At 36.9% G+C, this 22500-nt stretch overlaps 1 protein-coding gene and 1 long non-coding RNA gene across 9 annotated transcripts in view; one reads left to right on the top strand and one right to left on the bottom strand.

The window, feature by feature from the left end:
- Positions 1 to 22500, top strand: part of LOC137488609 (uncharacterized) — a 57869-nt gene that overhangs the window by 28126 nt on the left and 7243 nt on the right. For 4 of the 7 annotated variants that reach the window (XR_012396319.1, XR_012396322.1, XR_012396321.1 and 1 more), the window contains 4 exons: positions 12744 to 12865; positions 15263 to 15460; positions 16076 to 16241; positions 21542 to 21639. This is a non-coding gene — a long non-coding RNA (uncharacterized lncRNA). The remainder of the gene's footprint in view (positions 1 to 12743; positions 12866 to 15262; positions 15461 to 16075; positions 16242 to 21541; positions 21640 to 22500) is intronic. The other 3 variants (XR_012396320.1, XR_012396323.1, XR_012396324.1) reach the window with 1 other exon arrangement.
- Positions 5257 to 22500, bottom strand: part of tiam2b (TIAM Rac1 associated GEF 2b) — a 76200-nt gene continuing 58956 nt past the window's right edge. For both annotated transcript variants that reach the window (XM_021468594.3, XM_068215616.2), the window contains exons 14-25: positions 21525 to 21598; positions 16046 to 16234; positions 15511 to 15579; positions 15299 to 15424; positions 12734 to 12842; positions 12451 to 12630; positions 10677 to 10795; positions 10485 to 10593; positions 10338 to 10393; positions 7315 to 7402; positions 6965 to 7052; positions 5257 to 5995 (exon numbers count right to left, since the gene is read on the bottom strand). In XM_021468594.3, the coding sequence (XP_021324269.2) occupies positions 5485 to 5995; positions 6965 to 7052; positions 7315 to 7402; positions 10338 to 10393; positions 10485 to 10593; positions 10677 to 10795; positions 12451 to 12630; positions 12734 to 12842; positions 15299 to 15424; positions 15511 to 15579; positions 16046 to 16234; positions 21525 to 21598 (1718 nt within the window). In that variant the 3' untranslated portion in view covers positions 5257 to 5484. The remainder of the gene's footprint in view (positions 5996 to 6964; positions 7053 to 7314; positions 7403 to 10337; positions 10394 to 10484; positions 10594 to 10676; positions 10796 to 12450; positions 12631 to 12733; positions 12843 to 15298; positions 15425 to 15510; positions 15580 to 16045; positions 16235 to 21524; positions 21599 to 22500) is intronic.

Genomic DNA, 22500 nt, shown 5'->3' with positions numbered 1-22500 from the left:
TCGCCCTTAGCTGATGATTGATTATAGAGCGTATTTGGCATGCTGTCCCGGGAGAGAGCCCTGAAACATTGCATAAAGGATGTGCGAATAAAGCTGTGGTCACACTGGGCTTTTCCTCCCATAGACTTCCATTCATTCGCACTCGAATGCGTCGGACCGGAAACGCATGGTCATGCGTCAAGTTTCGCAGGTTGCTGCGGTGCAAAGTTCAAGCTTGGTGAACTCTGACCTGCGAAATTGCATCACTTGACTACGTGAGACCAATCGATGATCAAAACATGACCTCACTGGACAGAAATTAAAAACATGGAGCAATCGCTCGCTTTTAAAAAATACCTAATAACCTTGTTTAATCCCGCCCCTTTTCACAGCGCCGCACGACAGAATTTCGCATGCACAAACTCTAATTTGACTGCAGCGTTTCCATCTAAGTAGTGTAAGCAAACTAAATCATCACTTCCAGATTAACTGGCACCAAATTTCAACTGTAAAAATGGAATTTGCTGCTGTAGGAAAAGCTGCGTCAATCTTTTCCTTATTTAATAAATGACTTGCGCCTCGAAGACAGTGTGTTAACATGCAGTGAACGCTTGGTGGCAGGCCCGGATTGGCTAATCGGAAGGACCGGGAGAATTCCCGGTGGGCCGGTCCGTTTTTTTTGGCCGCGAGGGCCGGTGTCCCTAGCTCCAGAATCTCTAGCTCTCAGCAGTCACACTTTTTTAAATTAATTAATTTATTTACTCGACCACAGTCTTCTTATTCATTATTTTACCGCAGCTCAGCTCTTTTTATCTATTTTCTCGTAACCTCGTGAGCATGCTGCTGCCTGCAGGTTAATGATGATATAATTGATGATGAGACACATTCAATGTACAATTGTTGTGGTCCAGTGGTTAGCACATTAGTTAAAGACGCCGCCGACCCGGGTTTAATCCTCGTCTGAGTATTTATTTATTTATTTATTTTTTATTGTTAAGACATATAATACTGTTAGGGTTGTTAAACATTTGAAGTTCTAAAGCAGCTGTTTTCTCAAAAAAAGACGTGATAGTGTCGTTAGAAACTGAATTGGAAATGACCTTATTTTAATATAGTCAGTCGTGAACTGAGGTGGGCCGGTCTGAAGCTTGAAACTCCAGGGCTGGAAAGGAGTCCCACTCCGGCCCTGCTTGGTGGTGTTTAAAGGCGTGAGACACAGAGCACAGATGCTATATTATATGTTATTAATAATATAATAACGTTAATACTGAATCTGTTCAGGCGTTTTAGAATGACCAAAACAAAGTTTCAGATGTTTTATAATGTGCTCAGCCTGCTGGATTCATACACATTTTTATCATCACATGATCTCTTATAACAAAATCACATGGCTTTTTAATGTGCATACTGGAATTTGTGGGGTAAATGTGTTTTCATCGCAGTTTATGCGCATCTTTTCTTATCGAATAAAAAGTTTATCCTACTCCGCACATGTTTTTTTGATTCTCATCAAGCGGTTTTTTTATGCCCATATCCACAATGCGCATAAAAATAGTTACTCGGAGATGCTAAAATAACTCAGAATTACACTGATTAAATGTTCCCCATTCAGGATCAAATCCATAAATGTCTTCTGTCTTTACATGAACATTTCAAGCTTAAATGTAGACGTCATTTAATGAATAACTTTTCTGGAAGTTTAAAACCGTCCCATCCTCTAACTTGGTCAAACTTTTCTGTTTGCACACTGATATGCCGCTGGCTTTTTTGCATTTCTTTGTCTCATGATTGGACTTTTCTTTCCTGTAGGTGTTGAACGGTCTATAGCCAACATTTTGCCTTTACAGGGAGTATAGTTATAGCTAGAGTTTGCTTAAGCATTGAAAGGTTGCTTTCTAACTATCACTATGTTGAAGAATTAAGCTTTTAACCACTGCTAATGAGTATAAAGTTAAAAATAACTCACTCGTTGCACTGCAAATTGGCAATTTTAAATGACTTTCAGCCACTTTGTTTCCGTCAATCGCCATAAACATGCTCTACTAACAGAAATAACCGTGCTGCATCACAGCTTCTGCGTTTCATGTACACAAACCCAAAGTACTACAATGTAAGCTTGTGTAAAACTTCACCAGTGTTCCTTTGCTGCCTTCCAAGCTCCGGCACGGCTTCTGAAAATGCAAATCAAGTTGGATTCTGTGGTACGTAACACCCCCACCGCTCCTTTCAATCCAAAAGACAAAGAAACATGTCATCAAAGCCCACGTACATAATTAACACGAACCCTAAAACTCCCGAACAAAGAGCACTAGAGAAAATTGCCTGTAATTATGACTCAGTTTTCTTTTTTTTTCTTAGAATTTTTTAAAGACAAGGTTGGGAGCCATTCAGATAGAAAGAATGAATCGACAGAGCTGCACTCCTCTTATCTGCTGATGGTTGTTTATCTAGAATATTGCTATCATTTTTTTAAAGCTCTATATTTGCATACTAAACTAAGGGTGCTTTCACACTTACACTTTTGTTTCGGAACGTGTCTCGTTTTCCCAGTTAGCGCGGTTCGTTTGGCATATGTGAACAGGGCAATCACGCTCTGTTCCGCGCTAAAGTAATCGCTCCGAGACCGCCTGAGTGAGGTGGTCTCGGCTCGATTGAAACGAACCCTGGAGAGGTTCGATTACAGTGAGAAAGCGATCCGATCCGAGCGCGGTTATATCACAGTGTTTTATGGATATGTAATAGGCTTACGGCTATATGAAGAGAGAATTATGAGTATGGCGGGAAGTTTCGCGAGTCTCCAGATGCCCGCAAACAAGTGATGATCTCCCGGTAATCTTGCGTCTCCCTCCCGGTCCTCAAATAGGCATCGTCGCGCACCCTTCTCACCCCTCCCCACCGCGTCTCTCCTCAGACACGTCGCGCGCACGCACCCTGTCAATCACCACCAAACCACCACCTCTCCTGACAGCTTAGTGGGACGCTGCAAAATAAACCCCGACACTCTGACCAATGTGAGGAGAGTTTACTCGCACGTGACTTGTTTTAGCTCTTTTAGTCCAATTAGAAACTTTGCAGTGTGAAAGCGAACCGCTCCAAGAGCAAAGAGCAACAATGTAACAATTGTAATCTCTGTTTCGGAACAACTGAATCGATTCACAGGTGTGAAAGCACACTAAAAGGTCTTAATGCCTGTGCATATGTTGCACAGAAGTGATAATAAAAGGTTACTTTGTATGCGACTCGTTTAATGTGTCATTCGCTTTCTAAATACACCCAACAAGATTTTTGGTTACTGAAATTTAAACGGTTGAAGTTTGCGGTTACTGAATGACATTTTATGTATAGGAGACCAAAAGCTGAAACGTTTATGTGCAATATTTATTAAATATTCAAACAAAAACATTTCCAACAACGTTTTTTTAGTTAAGTCGTATTTTTACAAATAAATTACAATATTTAAAATTGACAACAGGGCATATCAACATTAATATCTCAACCACAAATTTCCTTAAGCTTTAAACTTCAGGATGTAAGACTTGCCTATTGAATACATTAAACATCAGTAAGAAACATATACAGGCATAATTTAGACAAAATAATTTGTATTCAGACTTGTGAAATCAGCTCTGAGAAAAGTCTTTGTCAAACAAGCAGTACAAATGTAAAGCGACAGTATTCACATACAGTAAAACAGTCTTCGCTGGTGTATTAATAACACACGTGTCCGCTCTTATAAGCAATGATCTGGATACGCTCGGATTTGAAGGCAGGATCATCAAACTATACAGAGGCTCTGCTCCAAACTCTAGTGATGTGACTACCCAGATGAACACTGTAATACATTTAACACTAACTACTGACCGGAGATTAATTATGGTTTTAAAAAGTATTGAATATCAGTCAAATGATTTAACGAGTCAAATTCTTTTAGGGATCATTCTCGGTTTACCCAATAAAAGTGTAGAATTTTTATTCAATGAATTTGCCATAGTGCTGTCGCCTCGCAGCAAAAAGGTCGCTGGTTCGAGCCTCAGCTGGGTCAGTTCGCGTTTCTGTGTGGAGTTGGCATGTTCTCCCTGCGTTCGCGTGGGTTTCCTCCGAGTGCTCCGGTTTCCCCCACAAGTCCAAAGACATGCGGTACAGGTGAATTGAGTGGATGTTGGGTTGCGGCTGGAAGGGCATCCACTGCGTAAAAACGTGCTGGATCAGTTGGAGGTTCATTCAGCTGTGGCGATAATAAAGGGACTACGCCGACAAGAAAATGAATAAATGAATGATAGGCGACATGGTGGCTCAGTGGTTAGCACTGTCGCCTCAAAGTATGAAGGTCGCAGTTTCAAGTCCCGGCTGAGTCAGTTGGCATTTCTGTGTGGAGTTTGCATGTTGCTCTGTTTTTCCTCACAGTCCAAAGACATGCGCTATAGGGGAATTGGGTAAATTTGGCTGTAGTGTATGAGTGTGTGTGAATGGCTGTTTACCAGTAAAACATATGCTGGATAAGTTGAAGGAAAATTTATGAATGACTTTGCCATAAATATTACCATTAGCATTGATTCAATATTATTAATATTCTCATTATTATGTTGTAATAGTGTAGTTTACTCCATTTCTGCATGGTAAAATTGAAGAGTGTGGTATTCTAAAGTATTCTAAGGTAGAATCTATATATAAATATTTTTAAATTACATGATTTCTTATCTAAAACCCACTTTTATAATTACAATACATGGTAAAAGTAATCGAAATAACAGTCTTCGCCAATTTTAATGTTTGATCACCAAGCCTGATGATCAAAAATATATAGCAAAACAATTAATCAACGGTAAAAATTCTTAAACCTAAAATAAATGTGGATATCAATAAATATAATTTTATATTTTTCACTTTAAATATATTTAAATATATATTTTTATTTATCCATTATCAGAATATTACAATGATATTTGAAGGATCATGTGAAGACCGGGAAAAAATTCAGCGTTGCCATTATAGAAATAAAACAAAATGTCCCAGCCAGAGCCCAGATCTCAACCCGATTGAGCATCACATTTGTCATAATGGGGTATTGGTTGTATTTAACCATTTTAAAAGTTTGTAACAACAGTGTGTGTCATACAATTTTTTTTTTTATCAAACATATGCAGCCTTGATGTCTTAAAAAAAAAAAGTAAAAAAATGTGTTACTAATTATATAAAACATTTTAAAAGTGAACTTATATATATAACTTGTATATAAATATATCCTTTATATATATTATATAAGTATAATATTTAGACTTAGTCATATTGTTTCTCCAATTTTACCATCTTGGCTAATTATTATTAAGAAATCATGGTTCTTAGAATTCAACCAAAGCAAAGTATAACCCAAAGAGGCAGTAAAGTGTGCTTTGAAATGGCATCTAGGTAGGCAGCTCACTTGATTTTGCAACTGATAAAAACGTTCTGCATAAGGCACAGTAATCGTATTTTAGTGCATTTAAATGTTTAAAGCAGTAGCTTCCTCTACAAAGTGGGGATGGCAGCTTTTTGGATGCCCATGAGCGTGTCGTAAAAGCAGTCCTCGCCGACCACTGAACCCAGGCTCTGCACACTATAGTCCCTGACCAGCAGAGAGTTGAGGTGCAGGCCTGAAGAGTCATCCAGCTGCTGACTGCTCTTGCTCATTCCCTGAGCTTCATCTACAAAGTTCAATCTCTGGAGTTGAGCTTCCAGTGCGCTGGTCAGAGAGCACAGTGTGGATCTCTTGCTCGCGTTGTGGGACTGCTCTCTAGAAGCCCTGAGCGAGTGGTTGGGGATGGGAGGTTCAGAATAAGCGTATCCCTCTGGGAGTTTTGGGCTGTCTGGTGGCCTCTGCCAGGAGTGTGATCTGAGTGCTCCCGGGTGGCTTCTTCTGGGGAAGGTGAAGTTAGAGTTGAAGTCTCGCAACCGCCGTTCAACTGGAGCGATTCTCTTGGCGTTCTCTCTCAGCAGATTGCGGATGGCCCGCACCGCACTGGCCTTGTTCTCCAGATTACTGCGCACAAAAACAAGACGACACTACGTTTATAATCTGAGTGAGCAAACTGAATATTGACCATCTTTCACTTGCTGCAAACTAACGATTGGAGGAGGCGTGGCCAAGCAGCCTTCAGCCAAACGGTCAAACTGACATCATCAGAGATAGACTGGGGTTCCAGAGCGAAAGCGAATAGTTCTATTTTGATTGAAGATTACCAACACAATAACACAATTTTTTTTTTTTACTTGCAAGGATCAATTGTTGACATAGGATGTGCCATTTTTTTATAAACACAACCAAAACAGAACAACGTTATAATACAATTACCAAGAAGCAAGAACAAAATTTGCTGCATGCTATGGAATAAAATCACTGTCAAAAATATTTCATGCGTAAATAAAATTCACGCATCTGTAATAATATAAACGTAAAGGAAAATGGAATGTACTCGGAACTTTAGAAGGGTGCAATTCCAAAATCTGCGATTTAGAACAGACACGTATGACATTTTCTTTGTCTGTTTGTATATGACTGATGAATTTTATTTAAGCACAAAATGTTTCTGACAGTGATTTCATTCCATACCTGTCCTCTATTGTTGTTTACGCGAGAATCAAAAAACTTTGGAAAGCGCGACTTTCTTGCTCTTTAAAATTTAGATGTGGAAATAATGAGGTTGACTTCATGATAATATGAATTGTTAGGAGTGAATTAGAAGGAGTGAATTGTGAAAAACTAAAACTATCTGTGCTCCTATTGGTCAACAACACAATCACAGGCTAATATAAAACATGCCACTCTGGTAGCCTCTTATTTGATAATAGTTAGCGAGACAAAATTGCATAATTTGACTCCATAACAGACAAAAAAGAGTGACATTTATAACAACCAAAGTATTTAGCAGTCAAAATGCAGCATGTGTATTTTACTTACAAGATTTTATTTTTATTTATTAATTTTCAATTAAACGTTTTGCCCGTTTACCTGCTGCAGAGTTGAAAGAACATCTCCGGTCGTCCCTCTACTTCAGACTTGGTGTGAACAACCTCCCAGACACAGGGGTTTTCTGACCCTAAAGAATTTAAGAACAAGGAGTTTAAGCAAAATATGATCTGGGTTTTACATTTTGTCAACATACAGTTTATTTTCAAATGGGCTTGAAGCTTTTATGATGGGCGGATTTTAAATTATGAGCGCTGAATGATGCGATCAAGTGGTCCTTGAAATTCTTCACTTAAACTCCATATTGTTCTCGAAGCTACAGTGCACAGAAAGCCTGTGTTTATTGCATGTCAAACTCATGCTTGGTAGAGATATCTCTCAGATAAACACACCTGCTGAAGTTCCAGGTCGGACCTGAAGGGATGATACAGGAATGAGCCAGCGGAATTTAAAAGGATCCAGATCCCCGAGTCGAGAAGTCTATTATAAAAAAAACATACAAATGACAATATTAGCAGTCACGTTCAAACTTATTTTTTCCTTTAAAAAACAAATGAATATAAAACATTTTTTATGGCCAAGCATGAATTAAAAGATCATGTGACTAAAATAAAGTGACAAGTACAGATAAATTGGACTTTAAATATATTGGGTAATGGTACGGATAAAGCATGACTGATTTACGTTAAGTCATTGCAAAGATGCGAATAGATATCTTGCAGTGCTACTCGCGCAAATGTAGTAGTGTAAATTGAACATTTTGCAAGTTTGACGTGTGAATTGCTCAAATTGAAAGTCTGAACTTTAGCGGACATTCGCGCCATGTTAACCAATCAGGAGCTTGCTCTTGTCGGGGCGTGATTGCTCTTGTCGGGGCCAATCACGCCTTTGTCGGGGCATGATTGGCCAGCGGAGAAATTAAAATGGTCGTGCCCAACTGAGTCTGGTTCTCTCAAGGTTTTTTTTCTTCACTCCCATCAGGTGAAGTTTTTTTTCCCTCTCCGCTGTCGCCACTGCCTCGCATGGTTCAGGATTGGTAGAGCTACGCATCGATGAATTTGCTCTTCAGTGTTTGAACTCTCAGTAATGATTAAATCACACTGAACTGAGCTAAACTGAACTGAACTTAAAACACTAAAAACTGAACTACACTGTTCCAGTTACTATGACCATTTATGTGAAGCTGCTTTGACACAATCTACATTGTAAAAGCGCTATACAAATAAAGCTGAATTGAATTGAATTGAATTGATTATGACGGTAAAATTTCTGGAAAATTTTAATGTACCTTTGAAAGGATTTAGTGGACTCAGACACTGCGCCGAACGAATCTACGCTGGTTTTCAGCCTTCCTAAAGCACATAAAGCACAGCTAATCTCTCGATAAAACCCATGTTAGCCATTTAGCAACAAAGCTAGAGTCATTGGGCAGACAGAAGCCCTGCCCATGATGTAAATCTGAATCTATTGTGAAGTGAATTTGGCGCACGAATGACGTGAGTAAACTCAAGATGATCAAGCATCTATTTATGCGCGAATATCATAATTTATTCGCAAATGACGCATCTGGTGGGAACACAGCATAACACTTTACTTGAAAGGGTGTTAAAACCTTTATAATCATTATATGCCAAGTTGGCATAACAATCAATGTCATCTTTGCATTAAAAATAACGTAACTGAGCAAATCACACTTAATAACTGTTGTCAATATTGCCTAAAATCTCATTCACAGTCACGACGTGTCGTCATAAAGGTTTCATGACAGTCTTAAGAACACCCCTTCAAGAAAAGTGTTACCATATATAGCGACCAGAACTAAAGGAACTAAGGAAATTACTTCACAATTTTAATTGCTTTTATATCATTATATATAACACATTGAGTGTTGGTGAGCATAAATACCTCAAAAACATCACCTACTAATGTATATTTCACAAGCATTTTTTTTGTATATTTAGTGCTGCACATATCGTCAGCAATGTAATATCTTTTCATGAAATGCTTATAAACGAGGATTTCCTTCTCTAAATATTAGCCAGGTTTTTATCCCGACATAAAACTTATTTGAAAAGACAAAATGCCAAAGGTGAATTAGGTGCATTTATCAACTTGTTAGAGTGGCTTACTGTAGTATTGGTAACCTAGCAACCAGCAGTAAGCAAGCATAATGGAATCATGTGAGTGTAGTGTTCGCTACTTCAATGCACGTTTATTCAGCAAATGTGTTTCCGTCTCCCTTTTTTTGACATTAACCTTTTTTCCCACAAGTTCAAAACCACCTCAAGTGAGCATTTAAAACTTTTTTGTGAATTAAGAGATGCTAATTTGAATATTTGGCATTTCGATCACCCGTTTCTCGTGAGATATTTTAAAAGGGTGATGGAAGCTATTTATACACGTGAATTGCTATTTTCTAGTGGTGTAACAGATCACAAATTTCACGGTTCAGATCACATTATAGATTTACAGATCAGTACTGCGAGAAACTTTTAACAAACAGAACTTAGAAGCTGTAATTTTATTTCAAATAAAATGAAGAAATTATCAGCTGAATAAAAATAAATTGTGGGTTATTCAGAATTGTTACTACTATTGTTGCTGATACACTAAATGTAGAAATCTAACATTAAAAATCAATATGGGCTGTACAAATTATAGTCCCATTTTCAATAAAATCCAGTTATTCACTCATAAAACTTCATGTTTTATTGCTAGATGTGTCATTTTTAAAGACCTATTCAGTGGCTTATTTTTGATGGCTGGTTGTCGCCACCCTTTGGTTAAACGATATAACTGCTGCCTACAAGTTTCATTTGAGTAAACAACATCAGTGGTTTTATCTAAATTATAACCTGTTATCCCAGTACTTCCGTGTTATTTGACTGTTTGTAACTACATAATCAACTCAAAATACTAAAAACTAAATCTCTTTCCTGATTTTTGCGTTTTTTTTTAAACAGATTTGAATACAGCAATTGGAAGGATCAATAAACGTGCAAATCACCATAATTTATAATTTGTTGCGTGGGTGTTGAGATCCCGATCTTTCAATGAATGCATTAATGCAGGCTGAACAAGTCGTGACAGAAAACACCTTTAATAACTTAAAAAAACCTTCACATCCTGAATAACCCACCACAACTTCCTCTGTCATCATTATATTTTACAGGAAAGCCTTAAATGCTATCATACATGTGATTTAAATGACGCGAGAGGCGATCTCTATGCGATCGTTACAAATGTAGGATTAATTAACCAGTAAAAAAACATGTATTAATCCATGGGCCATGTGTGTTCCGAACTGCGATTTGTTACACCTCTATTATTTACACATTAAAAAATGAACTAAATCAAAACGAACACTCAATAAACTGAGCTAAAAAATACACCATATCTTCATTCCAGAACTCACCATTCTTTTCTTTAGCTTGCTTTCCCGATACACCAAAATGAGCGCTTTCTTGAAGACTGGAGGAATAAGAGCACTGACTTAGATACCGCACACATTGTACAGTAAAATATGCGTGTATATAAGCTTATTCAATCTGATCTGACTTACGGAAAAGAGTGAGTTCAGGGTCTTTCCTCATGCGGCCCAAAGAGGGCAGGGGGTTTTGCCAGAGCGCTGTGCTGTGAATGATGAACTCACTCATGGAGATCTCCGTGACCTGAGACGCACAACACACTGGCTTAATATTCAAGATTATAAGAGCAGAAAACACCATTTAAGTAATTGTGGAATTGTGCGCACCTCCTTCTCCGGGCCGCTCTGCTCTGCCACGAGCTGGTCAAACACTGTGCCGTAGTCCTCGTAGATCTTCTGCATCTCGTTGATGTGACTGGCCACTTTCTCCATCGCCTTTAATGCTTCTGTACCAGACGTGAAGTTCATAAAAATAGAAAGTTAATGCCATTTCTCAATACTTAATAGGGGTGTGATGAGACGCTTACTCCACTAGACAAGACGAGATAGGAGATTGAGTTCATGAGAATAAGATGAACCCAATATTTTTTTGTAACCCTCAATGATGAAATATATGAATGGAAAATAGTTTTTACTTCTGTTTTAATGAATTATGCCATGACGGACATGCAAATGCGCGCTAAATATTTTGCTATAAACTCTGACTGGACAAACTCTGAGCTACTGCAGGGCTCGAAATTAACCTTTTTGCTAGGTATCACCGGTGCTCCTAACTTTAAAAATTTAGTCGCACCCACTAATTATAAGCACCGTTACTACAAGTTCTATACAAACATATTTATTGCATTTGAAATCAACAGTAATTAAACTAACAAGCAAAAAATATATATGCAAGTGTGAGGAAAATATATCAACGAAATCCCGTTATCACAAGAAAATACATTTTTATAACAGAACCAAAGCATACACGGACCGCTTATTGGCCCTGCACGCACTGCTTGACATGAATGAATCTGTTAACAATATAACTGTGCTGTGCTCACGGGTGCTGTCTGATATTGCATTGATGTTTTTGACATATACTGTGCCTTATTATATCCATACATCATGTTAATAGCATTAGCGGCCTTTTTATGAGTAGTGATATTAGTTTACTCAGTGTAAGCCCGTTTGCGATGGTGTACGTGTTGTTAAGTTTTACATATAGCTGCCACTTGCACAGCGGACGGCATCTGGCGATTAAATGAAGGATTAAACAGAACCTTGCGTGCTCGAAAATTCCATCCCACAGACTTTTCATAGCAGACTTGAAGCCAACGGAAGTCTTTTATCCACTCTTCGAAAAAGTGTAGATGGTGGATTAACATTCAGCACATGATCACTAGTAAGATGTGTCATTATTTGTAACTTAAGATGCCATGGTTTCTAAAACAAAATCTGTCAGTGTTATCTTCATTCTCATCTTTAGCGCTTTACCATTTTTCGCGGTAGCAGCTCTCCCTGTCATCCCAAGCCAGAAGGCATTGACTGAGTGATTGACAGCTGATGTTCAGTGCTAGAGCAGTGGTGGGCCAATAAGAAGAGCGTGAAGGCGGGGCAAGCATTACAGACTTGGCTTTGTTTACTGCAAGTTGACATGACAACTGTTTTAAACCATTCCTGAGCGCTGCGTTTTAAAGTGCAGAGATGCATTCTGCGTGAATGTCTCCCGAATCCGCGCATGTGGTGAAAATTTTGCTGTAAAAACTGGTCACACAACAATTTTATGCACTTGCACAAATGCTCCCGAATATATTTTGAGCTTGCATAGACAAAATTCGGGCGCATAAAATGATCGCAATTTCCAGCCCTGTACTGAATGAGAGTATGAATTAAGGACTGATAGGAGAGGGTTGTTTTAAAGGTATTTGATACCACAAGCAGACTAAAACTTCCATTTTTTTCCCCAAACGGCATAAATGATGACGGGTGTGTGTTTGTCTCAAGGAAATGTGTGTGTCTGTTGTCCTTTACTGACTGGGTAGGTTTGCAAACTCTTCTGTTACACAGCCAAAACTACATACTTTTAAAACGTAGTATAAGGATGTGAAATTTGGGTCACCTGTGAGGTGGTTGTGCTGGTCGCTCTCTGGGTCAGTGAGAGACACCAGTTCCCTCAGCAGCAGTGGATACTTCAGGACTCTCTGCACAGGTTTAATGAGGTACGACTCCAGCGTGGACGAGTGCTGTTTTGTGGGATTCCTCGCTTCCAGGAACTCCTTGAATGCACGGTCTGTTTTAGCTGCAATGCGAGAATGAAATAAACCATGTACATCACATTTATTCTTGAGATGTCAGTTGATAATATATCATGATACACATGTCAGTTGAGGCTCATGTTTTACCTCTTTCCAGAACTTTCTGCACCTTAATGTGATTGGCGCAGAAGCCGCTGTAAAGTTTGAAGTGATCTGCATAGTATAAGAAGGATCCACCCAAGGAGAAGAGAAGTTTCTGGAAGAGAGATTGAAAGATGAGTATGCAAAACACATCATCTATTAAGTTTACATCGAATTAAGACTCAAAAACGCATCTAAACCACTGTAAATTTTAATATTTGACTTGTTTTACTGTTATTTCTATAGTTTTAGAATTGTTTTCAGTTTTATAATGAGCTTTGTTTTAATATGTAAATATTTCAGAGGGTTTTAACCCTAATTTATAGGACAGTCATTGGAAAAACCCTGAAATGTTACTGTTTTTGAAACTTATATTACAAATATAGTAATCATAATCAATGAAGGTATTGTATATGGTTCTTTGTCTAATAAAGGGTCAATATTAAAAAATCCTTTTTTATTTTATTAATAGCTGAAATTTAAGTCAATTAAAAACAAGTTTTGTTTGTTTAATTTATATTTCTAAAAAGCCTTTTTCACGGACGGTCTAACGCACATCCGCTAGAGTGATAGTTGCGTATCGATACTTCCGGCTGGAACAATGGAGTCAGACACACTAGTTTTCACTACCTCTTTGAAAACTGTGCCAACATTTACAGCAAATGAAGCCCATAGCCCTTCCTTAAGATATTCATCCATGTACATACAGAAATAGTAAATGTCCAGGTAGCCTTTTATCAAATACTTATTACATTGCACATTTACTATACATTTACATATTATACATGTTTAAACATTTATTATTATATACGTTAACACCCTTATATCTCTTAATGGTTTAAAACTTAGAGCCTACACTATGATAAAGGTACATCTGGCACAAATGTAAATAGCCTTTCCTAAACCATGCTAACGTATGGATCGTCTCCCACCTTTACAATTAAAAATGTCATTTTTGTGGAAAAACTTATATTCTTTATTAAGTTTGTACGAAATGAGTCTGCCTCCACCCAACTTCCACTCTAAATGCTGAATTGATGCTCATTTCCCAAAAGGGCTGACTTATGAGAGAAAAGAGAAGTCAACTGGGTCTTGTCTCTGCAGTGTTTGAGGTGACTACATCTCGACCACATGGTAACAATTGTAATTAGAGATATCTCTAAATGAATTTTGACTAGTAACAATTGTAATTAGAGATATCTCTAACTGAGTTTTTACTAGTCATAATACATTTGGAGATGTCTTTAATTCGTCATATTTAGAGATATTTACAAATATATTTGAAGATATCTCTAATTAATTTACTAATAGTCAAATTACAGTTGTAGATATCTTGAATTGGATTTTTGACAAGTCAAAATTCATTTGGAGATATATCTAATTACAATTGTGACTAGTTAAAACTCATTTAGAGATATCTGCAAATAATTTTCAATGGAAGTCAATGGTGGAATATGACTAGTCAGTCATAATATATTTGCAGATATCTCCAATCTGACAAGTCGAATTATAATTATGACTAGTCAAAATATAATTAGAGATATCTCTAAATAAATTTATGGACAGTCAGAACAAGGTTTAAATGCTAAAACGGCTTGCCATACGCTCTCACCCAGTATCAGTGGAGATTTCTCTAGTTATATCCTTTCAGTCGTTTTTTTATGCAGTCAAATATTTCGCCAAACAGTCCTTAGGGATGCGGTGACACGCAGTCAGATATTTCACCAGACAGATCCGCCACTTTTGGCGCTCAAAAACAATCATAAAGCTCTCGTGCTGCAGGAATGAGGAGGTCTGCTGAAGGCGCACAGCTGTCATGCTGTGAGGAGTTTGCGTCTTTAATAAACTACGGCAGTTTGCGTTCACTGAACAGTAAGAATGATTAATAAATCCATATGAAACAACCCCTTAAAAGTCACGTATCGCTTTCAGTTTCGGGCTTTGATGCGTTTTGCACTCACACACAAGCGTACCGCGCCAAAGCCCAAGTGATCCGCGCTCAGGCACACCTCTTCCAATCGGGCCAGGGCCAGCCAAGTGAACCGTGCTTGAGCCCTATTCAGCGCACTCACACTTCTTAAACAATCCGGGAAACGGGCCTGGGCATGGTACAAATGGCATAGTGTGAGTAGGCCCTTCATTAACATCTAAAGGCAACATCAAAAACAGTATAAAGGGTTGAGTTTAGGAATGTTCAGGGTTCATTCTGACTCTGGTGAACCCAAGGTTTTGCCATGTATTTTGAGACTGCTATGCTGAATAAACATCTTCATTGAGATTTTCTTCGTCATCTTTTTTTCTTACAAGTTTTATAGTGTGGAGCGATAGAATGTCAGTCCACAAGACTGTAAACATCTGCTGTAAACTTTAGCAGTTTTCAAAGAGGTAGTGAAAAACCATCCATGAAAAAGGCCAATTGTTTCTTTTCAGTTAGCGAGATGCTTTTAGTTAACGTTAACAACACTGGTTTAACTCGACCCTTACCCATAATTTGAAATGGCCCATAAAAATGCTAACAAAATACTTATATTCCAGACTTTTGTGCATCAGACTTCCAGCATCAATTTTCACCTTGAGTTTCTCTGGACAGTCTAGCGCATGGTAGTCTGGTGAGGAAGTTGTCCTGTCCTCTAGGGTCTGCAGAAAAACCCTCTGGAAGTCCAGCATCTCAGGCAGGCTGCCGAACAGTGACTCCATCTACAGGACAAGGGGAAAACTGCAATTACCAACATGGTGTGCAAAAAAATGAACGTGACCTCATCAGTTTACACACCAAAACATACCTCATCATGACTAAGGAATGTTTCTCTTTGTAAAGGCTTCAGATAGATCTCAAACAGAGATCCGAGGTCCTAAACAAAACAAGAATGGTATAATTTGTGTAAAAGGAATACATCACTGTTTTGTAAATTAGCCTCATTTCGCATTAGATCATTGAATCGGGTTAGAACATTAGCATCTCGCTCAAAAATGACCAAAGGGTTGCGATGATCTACCTTTGAGCCACTTTTAATTTTTTCACCAGTATAAATACGCGATGCAACAACACAAGAGTCAAGCTTTAAATAAGAAAATTATTGAAACTCTTATTATTTTTGAGCGAGATGCTAACGGTCTAATCCCATTCAATAATCTATGCTAAGCTAAGCTAAAACTGTTCCAGCCAGATTCAAAGATCGGCTAAATTAATTAAAAAATGATGAAACTCAACCTCTAAACAAATTGGAGTGTTCATTTAATATCAGAAACACTATGCATTGATTGATGTCTTACATGTCAAATAATATCAGTAATATTTAAAATGCCACCGCCATATACCTTGACGTAAGATTTCTCCGTGTCCACCAGCTCTTGAATGACCATGCGCAGGCGCTCTGTGACAGACATGTGACGCGGAGAGGGCCTGGCACGAGTATTTTCAGCAGAGTAAGGGTTCTTGTGGCCCTCTACCATGAGAACAGGTCCTTCAGTCAACGTCTGGTAGAGCTTACACACCGTCTCTGGGTTCTACAAGGTAAAGGACAGCAAATGGAACATTCCTTCAATTCTCTGTTTTTCTACTAGTGCCTCCCTGATGGCATATTTGTAGCCCAGGACCAATTTGTTGCCAGAATCTAGATTATTGTATGAAATAAGCTCTGTGACTAACAAAACTTTGTGTAAATATTGAGAGGATTATTTTTACTGTTTGGCATTATGATACTGAATGCATTGGAAAAGCACTGTGGTAATGTTTATTGGATGTTAGAATGGTTTAAGCTGTTAGAAAGGCTAACTTGAAAGGATAGTTCACGCAAAAATGAATATTCACTCACACACTTCACCAGTGACTCCTAAACTGGTGTGTTTGTTTCTTCTGCTGAGCACAAATATATTTTGAACCATGTTGAACACCAGCATTGACCACTATAGAGGTCAAAAGTTTCCAACATTCTTCAAAACATCTTCTTTTGTGTTCAACATAGGAAAGAAACTCAAACTAGCATGGAATACGTGGAGGGTGAGTGAGTAAATGAAGACAGTTTCAATTATGGAGTAAAAAAAAACATGCTTTATGTGGTCAAACAGCTCAAATAATCTCTCACTGGTTTCTTAAACATTATGATGAGTTTATTATACTCAAGAGGCCTGCTCATGGTCTCCAATTGGAATGTGCCGATATAGGAAATTTAGATCTTGTGTGTTGGACCTTTTTCTATTTTAGGCAAGGCAAGTTTATTTATATAGCACATTTCATACACCGTGGCAATTCAAAGTGCTTTACATAAACAAGAATAAAAGAGACAAGTGTAAGAAAATGAAAACAAATAATAAAATTATAAAAATAAGAATAAAACAGATAAAATACAAGAAATTAAGGCATTTCCGAAGGCAAAAGCTAGTTCAATGCAATTCTTGTAGGGTGTACCTAATAAAGTGGCCATTAAAGGCATTTTTGTCATGGAGTACTATGAAATAAATGCAATATATATATTGAACTTGTGTTAACCACAGACCTTATATAAGCCTATTAAATATCCTATTTAACTGAAAACCCTCAAGACTATGTAAGCAGACATGTGATAATGCTTACTCATTTCCAGATTTTACAGGACTCATTCCTGCAGCACTCTGGTGTCGATAAAAGCAGAGTGGCAAGAGCAGGTTTGCTCCAACTAAAACATCATTTAAGCACTAAATAACAATCCAGCTCAGTCACTCATCACATTAATCTTTTATTTTATTATTATTTACATTATGTGCCCCACCCTGACTACAGTATATTTTATCACCAAACATGATGTATTAAAGAAATCACCCCAAATGAAAAATCCCTCACAATTTACTCAAACTTAAATGGTTGGAATCCTTTTTTTAATGTCTTTCTTCTGTTAAGCATGTTGGAAAAATCTGCCAATAATTTCCATAGTATTTTTTGACTATCTTTGAACATATTAAATGTTCAACATCCAACTTTTTAAAGGGATCGTTTATCCAACTAGGATAACTACTTTTTTTTTTTTTTTTTAGCAACAGCCATTTAATTCCAAAGTATTTTATGTTTGTTTCTACTATGGATGTCAATGGCTATAGCTTTAAAAAAAATAATAATAATAAAAAATAATAATAATTTTAAAATACATTAATGCTGCCTATTTATTATCATTGATCGTATTTGTCTCTGATTACCTGTCATAGACAAACCCCTGATGCTGTTCTACAATTTTTGCTAACATTTCATTTTAAGGTGTCGTTACACATGTTCCATGTACTTACTACTAGGAAATTACTATTAAATTTGCATAATTACATGCAACTAACCTCATATTCTGTTTATACAGAAAGTAATACGTTCATAATGCTAAGTAGTTAAACTAATATTGAAACCATAAAAGACTGTAAAATAAAATAGACCTCAATTAGTTCATACAGGCTGCAGATTCCAGACTGAGCGTGCACTTTGGAGTCACAGGTAGGAATTTGTTTGGCCTGTGATGTTATTTAACTCAAAATGCAGAAAGATCTTGAATTGATCAATTTCAGCAACTAAAAATACATTATTTTCTGAGTATGGGTCAATTAACAGCATGTGTTCATATCCAAGTAAACAATCCTTTAATATATCCATTTACACTTTATTTTAATGTTACAGTGTCACTATTCATTTAACTACTGAGTTATGTTAATGAATTACAAGTACTTACTATATGGTTGGGGTTAAAATGTGGGTTAGATTTAGGGTTGTTATTTTATTTATTATTAGGGTTGTTATTAATTATGCATAATGTATTGTAATGTTTATAATAAATGCACGGGATGTACGTAACAACCTCACATTAAAGTATTACACTGCATGCAAAAGTTTTTGTCTAATTTCTTGTCCAAATACTAAAAATTTTTAAAAAATCTTAAAAGTATTTTCTAGATGAGCAAAAAATATTGTCTTGTTTTCAGAAATAATGTCAGAAATAAGTAGATTTTTTCTTAAAATAGACAAAATAATCTTATTTCAATGCAAAACTAGATTATTTTGCTTACCCCAACATATTATTCCTGAAAACGAGACAATAAGGTTTGCTTGTCTCAAAAAATCTTTAGATATCTGGGCTAGAAACAAGGCAAACCTCTACTAAGAAAGAAATGCATGTATTTGTTTTGGAGCTGAAGCAATCTTAGGTTGAACTCTTCCTTAAAACACTGCCTGCATTACTGAAATCCTTCATGAACGATCCCCTCACCTACATGTATTTGTTCAATTCTCTATCAATGACCTGCTTCTTCATCAACACAGCCCTGCACTGCTGGATAAAACAAGCAAAAGCATTAGAAACCGGCTCCAGCAGTGCCCGAAGCTGAGAAATGTTCTCTCAGAAATGCAAACGCCGTCCTGAAGGCTTTATCTCTAGAGCACATGTGGTGCACCTTCACCACGGTACATAAAAACCAGCATCAGCGCTGGAAATTCAGGCCATTTGTCATCGTAATCTGTGCTGTCAGAGGGTAATAAAGTGCTGACAAACTGATAAATCCCTCTGGGCTGCTCTGCAGAGCTGCTCTCATCATAGAAAGGATAAAAACATGATAAAAACGCATGAAATGTTCACTCTTTTCAAAACTCAATCATAATGAAGTGTGGCTGAGAGTGTTTTAAGGCCATAGATGAGTGTGTTTGTGAATGCATGCTCTGTTTTGACACACAATGCCCAATCAAGTAAGATCATTTGGAGGCCCATGGTAATTATAGACCACTAGAACACAATCACACAAGGTGAACTGGCCCTGTGCATCCAACAGGCAGAACAAAACCATTTAACCACCAAGATAACAGTGTAATAACACATCATTCTGTATTCTGGGGGCGTTTGAATGACAGGGTAATTTCTGAGCAAGTATTAAAATGGTAGCAATCTTTCCTGTTGAAAATAATATTTCTAAATAGGGCTTGCTGATAATGTACATATCATGTTTCATATCATACAATATTGATAACAACGCCTTTAAAAGTAGCATTTCAAGGCACTTCACAGACATATAAATTGTGCAGTAGTAAAATATACATACAATGATTAATGCAAAAAAAGTAACAATAAAAATAGGTAAAAACATAAAATAAAAGATCTAAAAATCAAATAAAAGCGACCCTAAAATAATACGTTTTATAAGATGATTTAAAAATACTCTGGGATTCTGCATTTCGAATATCAGACGCATGGGCGTGGTAGTGGGGGGAAAAGTGGACCTGACTACCCAGGGCCCCGTCTAGGGAGAGGGCCCTTTGAAATCCCACCAATTTTTTATAATTTTTTTTTTTTGTAGCCTACTTCAAATTAATTGGCCCCTCCAATTGATGTCAATGTCATTATTTATTTCAAAATATATTGATACAGTTGTCTCGTGTTCTCCTGTTCAAAAATAAATGTTTTTAAATCAAAACTTGCATCAGTATCATGGGTCAAAATGATAGGACACAAACCCGATGTAGCCTACTGTTTAAAGGTATTTGAGCACAAGTAGGCCAAATGCATCAATTTGGTGGTGAATGAAAGAACCAGTCATTATTATAATCTGATTTGATTATAGATTAAAACACTATTTGTGCATTTTATATTCAAATAATTAAAAAAAATGTGTAGGGGGCCCACTGACATTGAGAGGGTACAGGGCCCAGAATTTGGTGCTACGCCCCTGATCAGACGGTAAAGAGTTCAACAATTTAGGAGCCACAATTTTGTATTTTTAGGAATAACGTAGAAAACATGATAAAATCTAATGTATGAATTAGATTTGTAGATTGAAAAAAAATACATGCAAGTATGAATAAGTACACTGTAATAATATTTACAAATCTTATTATAGACCATTTTGAGGGATAACAATGGCCCTAACATATTTTCTGTTTTACATTTTTAATTTCTATAGCTTTTGAGAGTCCTGAAAGGTCCACATATTGATAAATAATGTTATGACAGCTGTTTTACCTTATGACTGAATCACCTCTTGCTACAGTTATGAAACGGTTTTAGGATAAGCAGTAAATGTTCACAGCCATCGACATATAACCACATATATTTGTAAATATGTTTAATCATATTTCACTTCTGTGGCAACACAACTACTGTTTAAAAGTTTGGGGTCAGTAAGATATTTATATATATTTTTTTATTATTATTTAGTTTTTAATTTGCTTTTTGAAAGATTTGGAAAAATAAAAAAAATAAAATAAAAACATTAAAAATCGTTCTTTAAGAAAGGGCAATTAATGAATTATCGTGTCTTTCGTGACATGATCTGTCAGAAATAATTCTAATATAAATATTAATATCAGTATTGAAAAATGCTGTGCTGCTTTATTTTATTGGAACATCTATTTCGTTTCAGGATTCTCCAGTGGACAGAAATCAGCACTTATTTTGAAACAGAAGTCTTTACTAACATATTAAACCTTTTTTTTGCAGTCACTTTAGATCAATTTAATGTTTGCTGTATAAAAACATTCATTAAAAATTCTTAAATTTTAAAAATCTCATCAAATCTTAAACAAAACGAACCAAATCTAAAGGATTTATGCAGAAACTGAATACTTGAAGCAAGTAAGATTTCAATGAATATTTAAAATATGCAAATCTTTAGATACGAGACAAATAAATATTGGCAAAACAATACTACGATGGACATTTTAAACCTGACAACACAGTCAAATATTATTGTTTGCGACACCAATTGTGCAGTGAGAGCTGTAAAATTCATTAAACACATCTTGATCACAGTCTGTTTTCAACACATGCAGCTCACACCTCCTAAATTTTTGTCCTCTTACCTTTCTGTCCCGCTCAGCCTCCTCCAGAGCAGACACTCCTGAGCCCTCGCCAAATTCCTGCTCCTGACACTGATCTGAGAGAGAGAAGATGTTGAAAGGTGGACTATTAACTAAAGTAAGACATGCAGTGGAATAAACACACGCATCGACTCTGAGCATTGACCTTTATTAACCACTATTGATCTGGGTCTGAATTCACAAAACATCGAGGCTACACGCCAATTTAAAGGAACATTACACTAAAAAAATAATAATAGGCTTTTTTTTATAACAGCCCTAGATAAATAGTGGAGTTTTGCCATTTTAAAATCCATTTAGCCGTTTGTTGTTTATACTTTTTATACTAATATTATGCAAGGTATGGCAGCAGAAGTCTTTGATTATTACACCAGAATGGGAGAGTAGTTCCTAGCCATATAGACCTCAGAAATAGCAAAAGGAAAATTATCATGCATTTTTTAAGATGCTAATGGTCTAATCTGATTCAATGATGTATGCTAAGCTAAGCTAAAAGTGAGAAAACACTAAAAGACAACTCTCAGCTAAAAACTTGCTGTTATTTGTTGGTAAGATTAAATATTTTGTGAATATGAGCCCAGATCTTTTTACCTCTAAAATGCTTGGCTTTACACTAACTGGTGTAACCTAACATGTAGTAGGTTTACAGTTAGAAACACCATCCTAATATTCCTGACGTCTGCGAATGGTCTTGTGGTATAACATTCTCTGTCTGGGCGTTCTGACAGCATCATGCTGTGAAACAAGTCGTCCATCGTTAGGTTCTCATCATAAAAACAGCAGGGCTCATTTCATTGTTTTCAGTCTGAATAAGACTAAACAGACTACCCACGGTTTGTCTCTTCACTACTGCACATTCTCAAATGGCACAACATGTGACTGAATTGCAGCTCGTTGCTTCTTTATTGACTTGGAAATGGAGAGAGTTTACATTACAATGTCGTCCTAAAATCGACAT

Source organism: Danio rerio, chromosome 20, assembly GCF_049306965.1.
Source record: "Danio rerio strain Tuebingen ecotype United States chromosome 20, GRCz12tu, whole genome shotgun sequence".
NCBI lineage: Eukaryota > Metazoa > Chordata > Actinopteri > Cypriniformes > Danionidae > Danio > Danio rerio.
The sequence above is the reverse complement of the archived record's forward strand: the minus strand, read 5'-3'. Positions and strand labels throughout refer to the sequence as shown.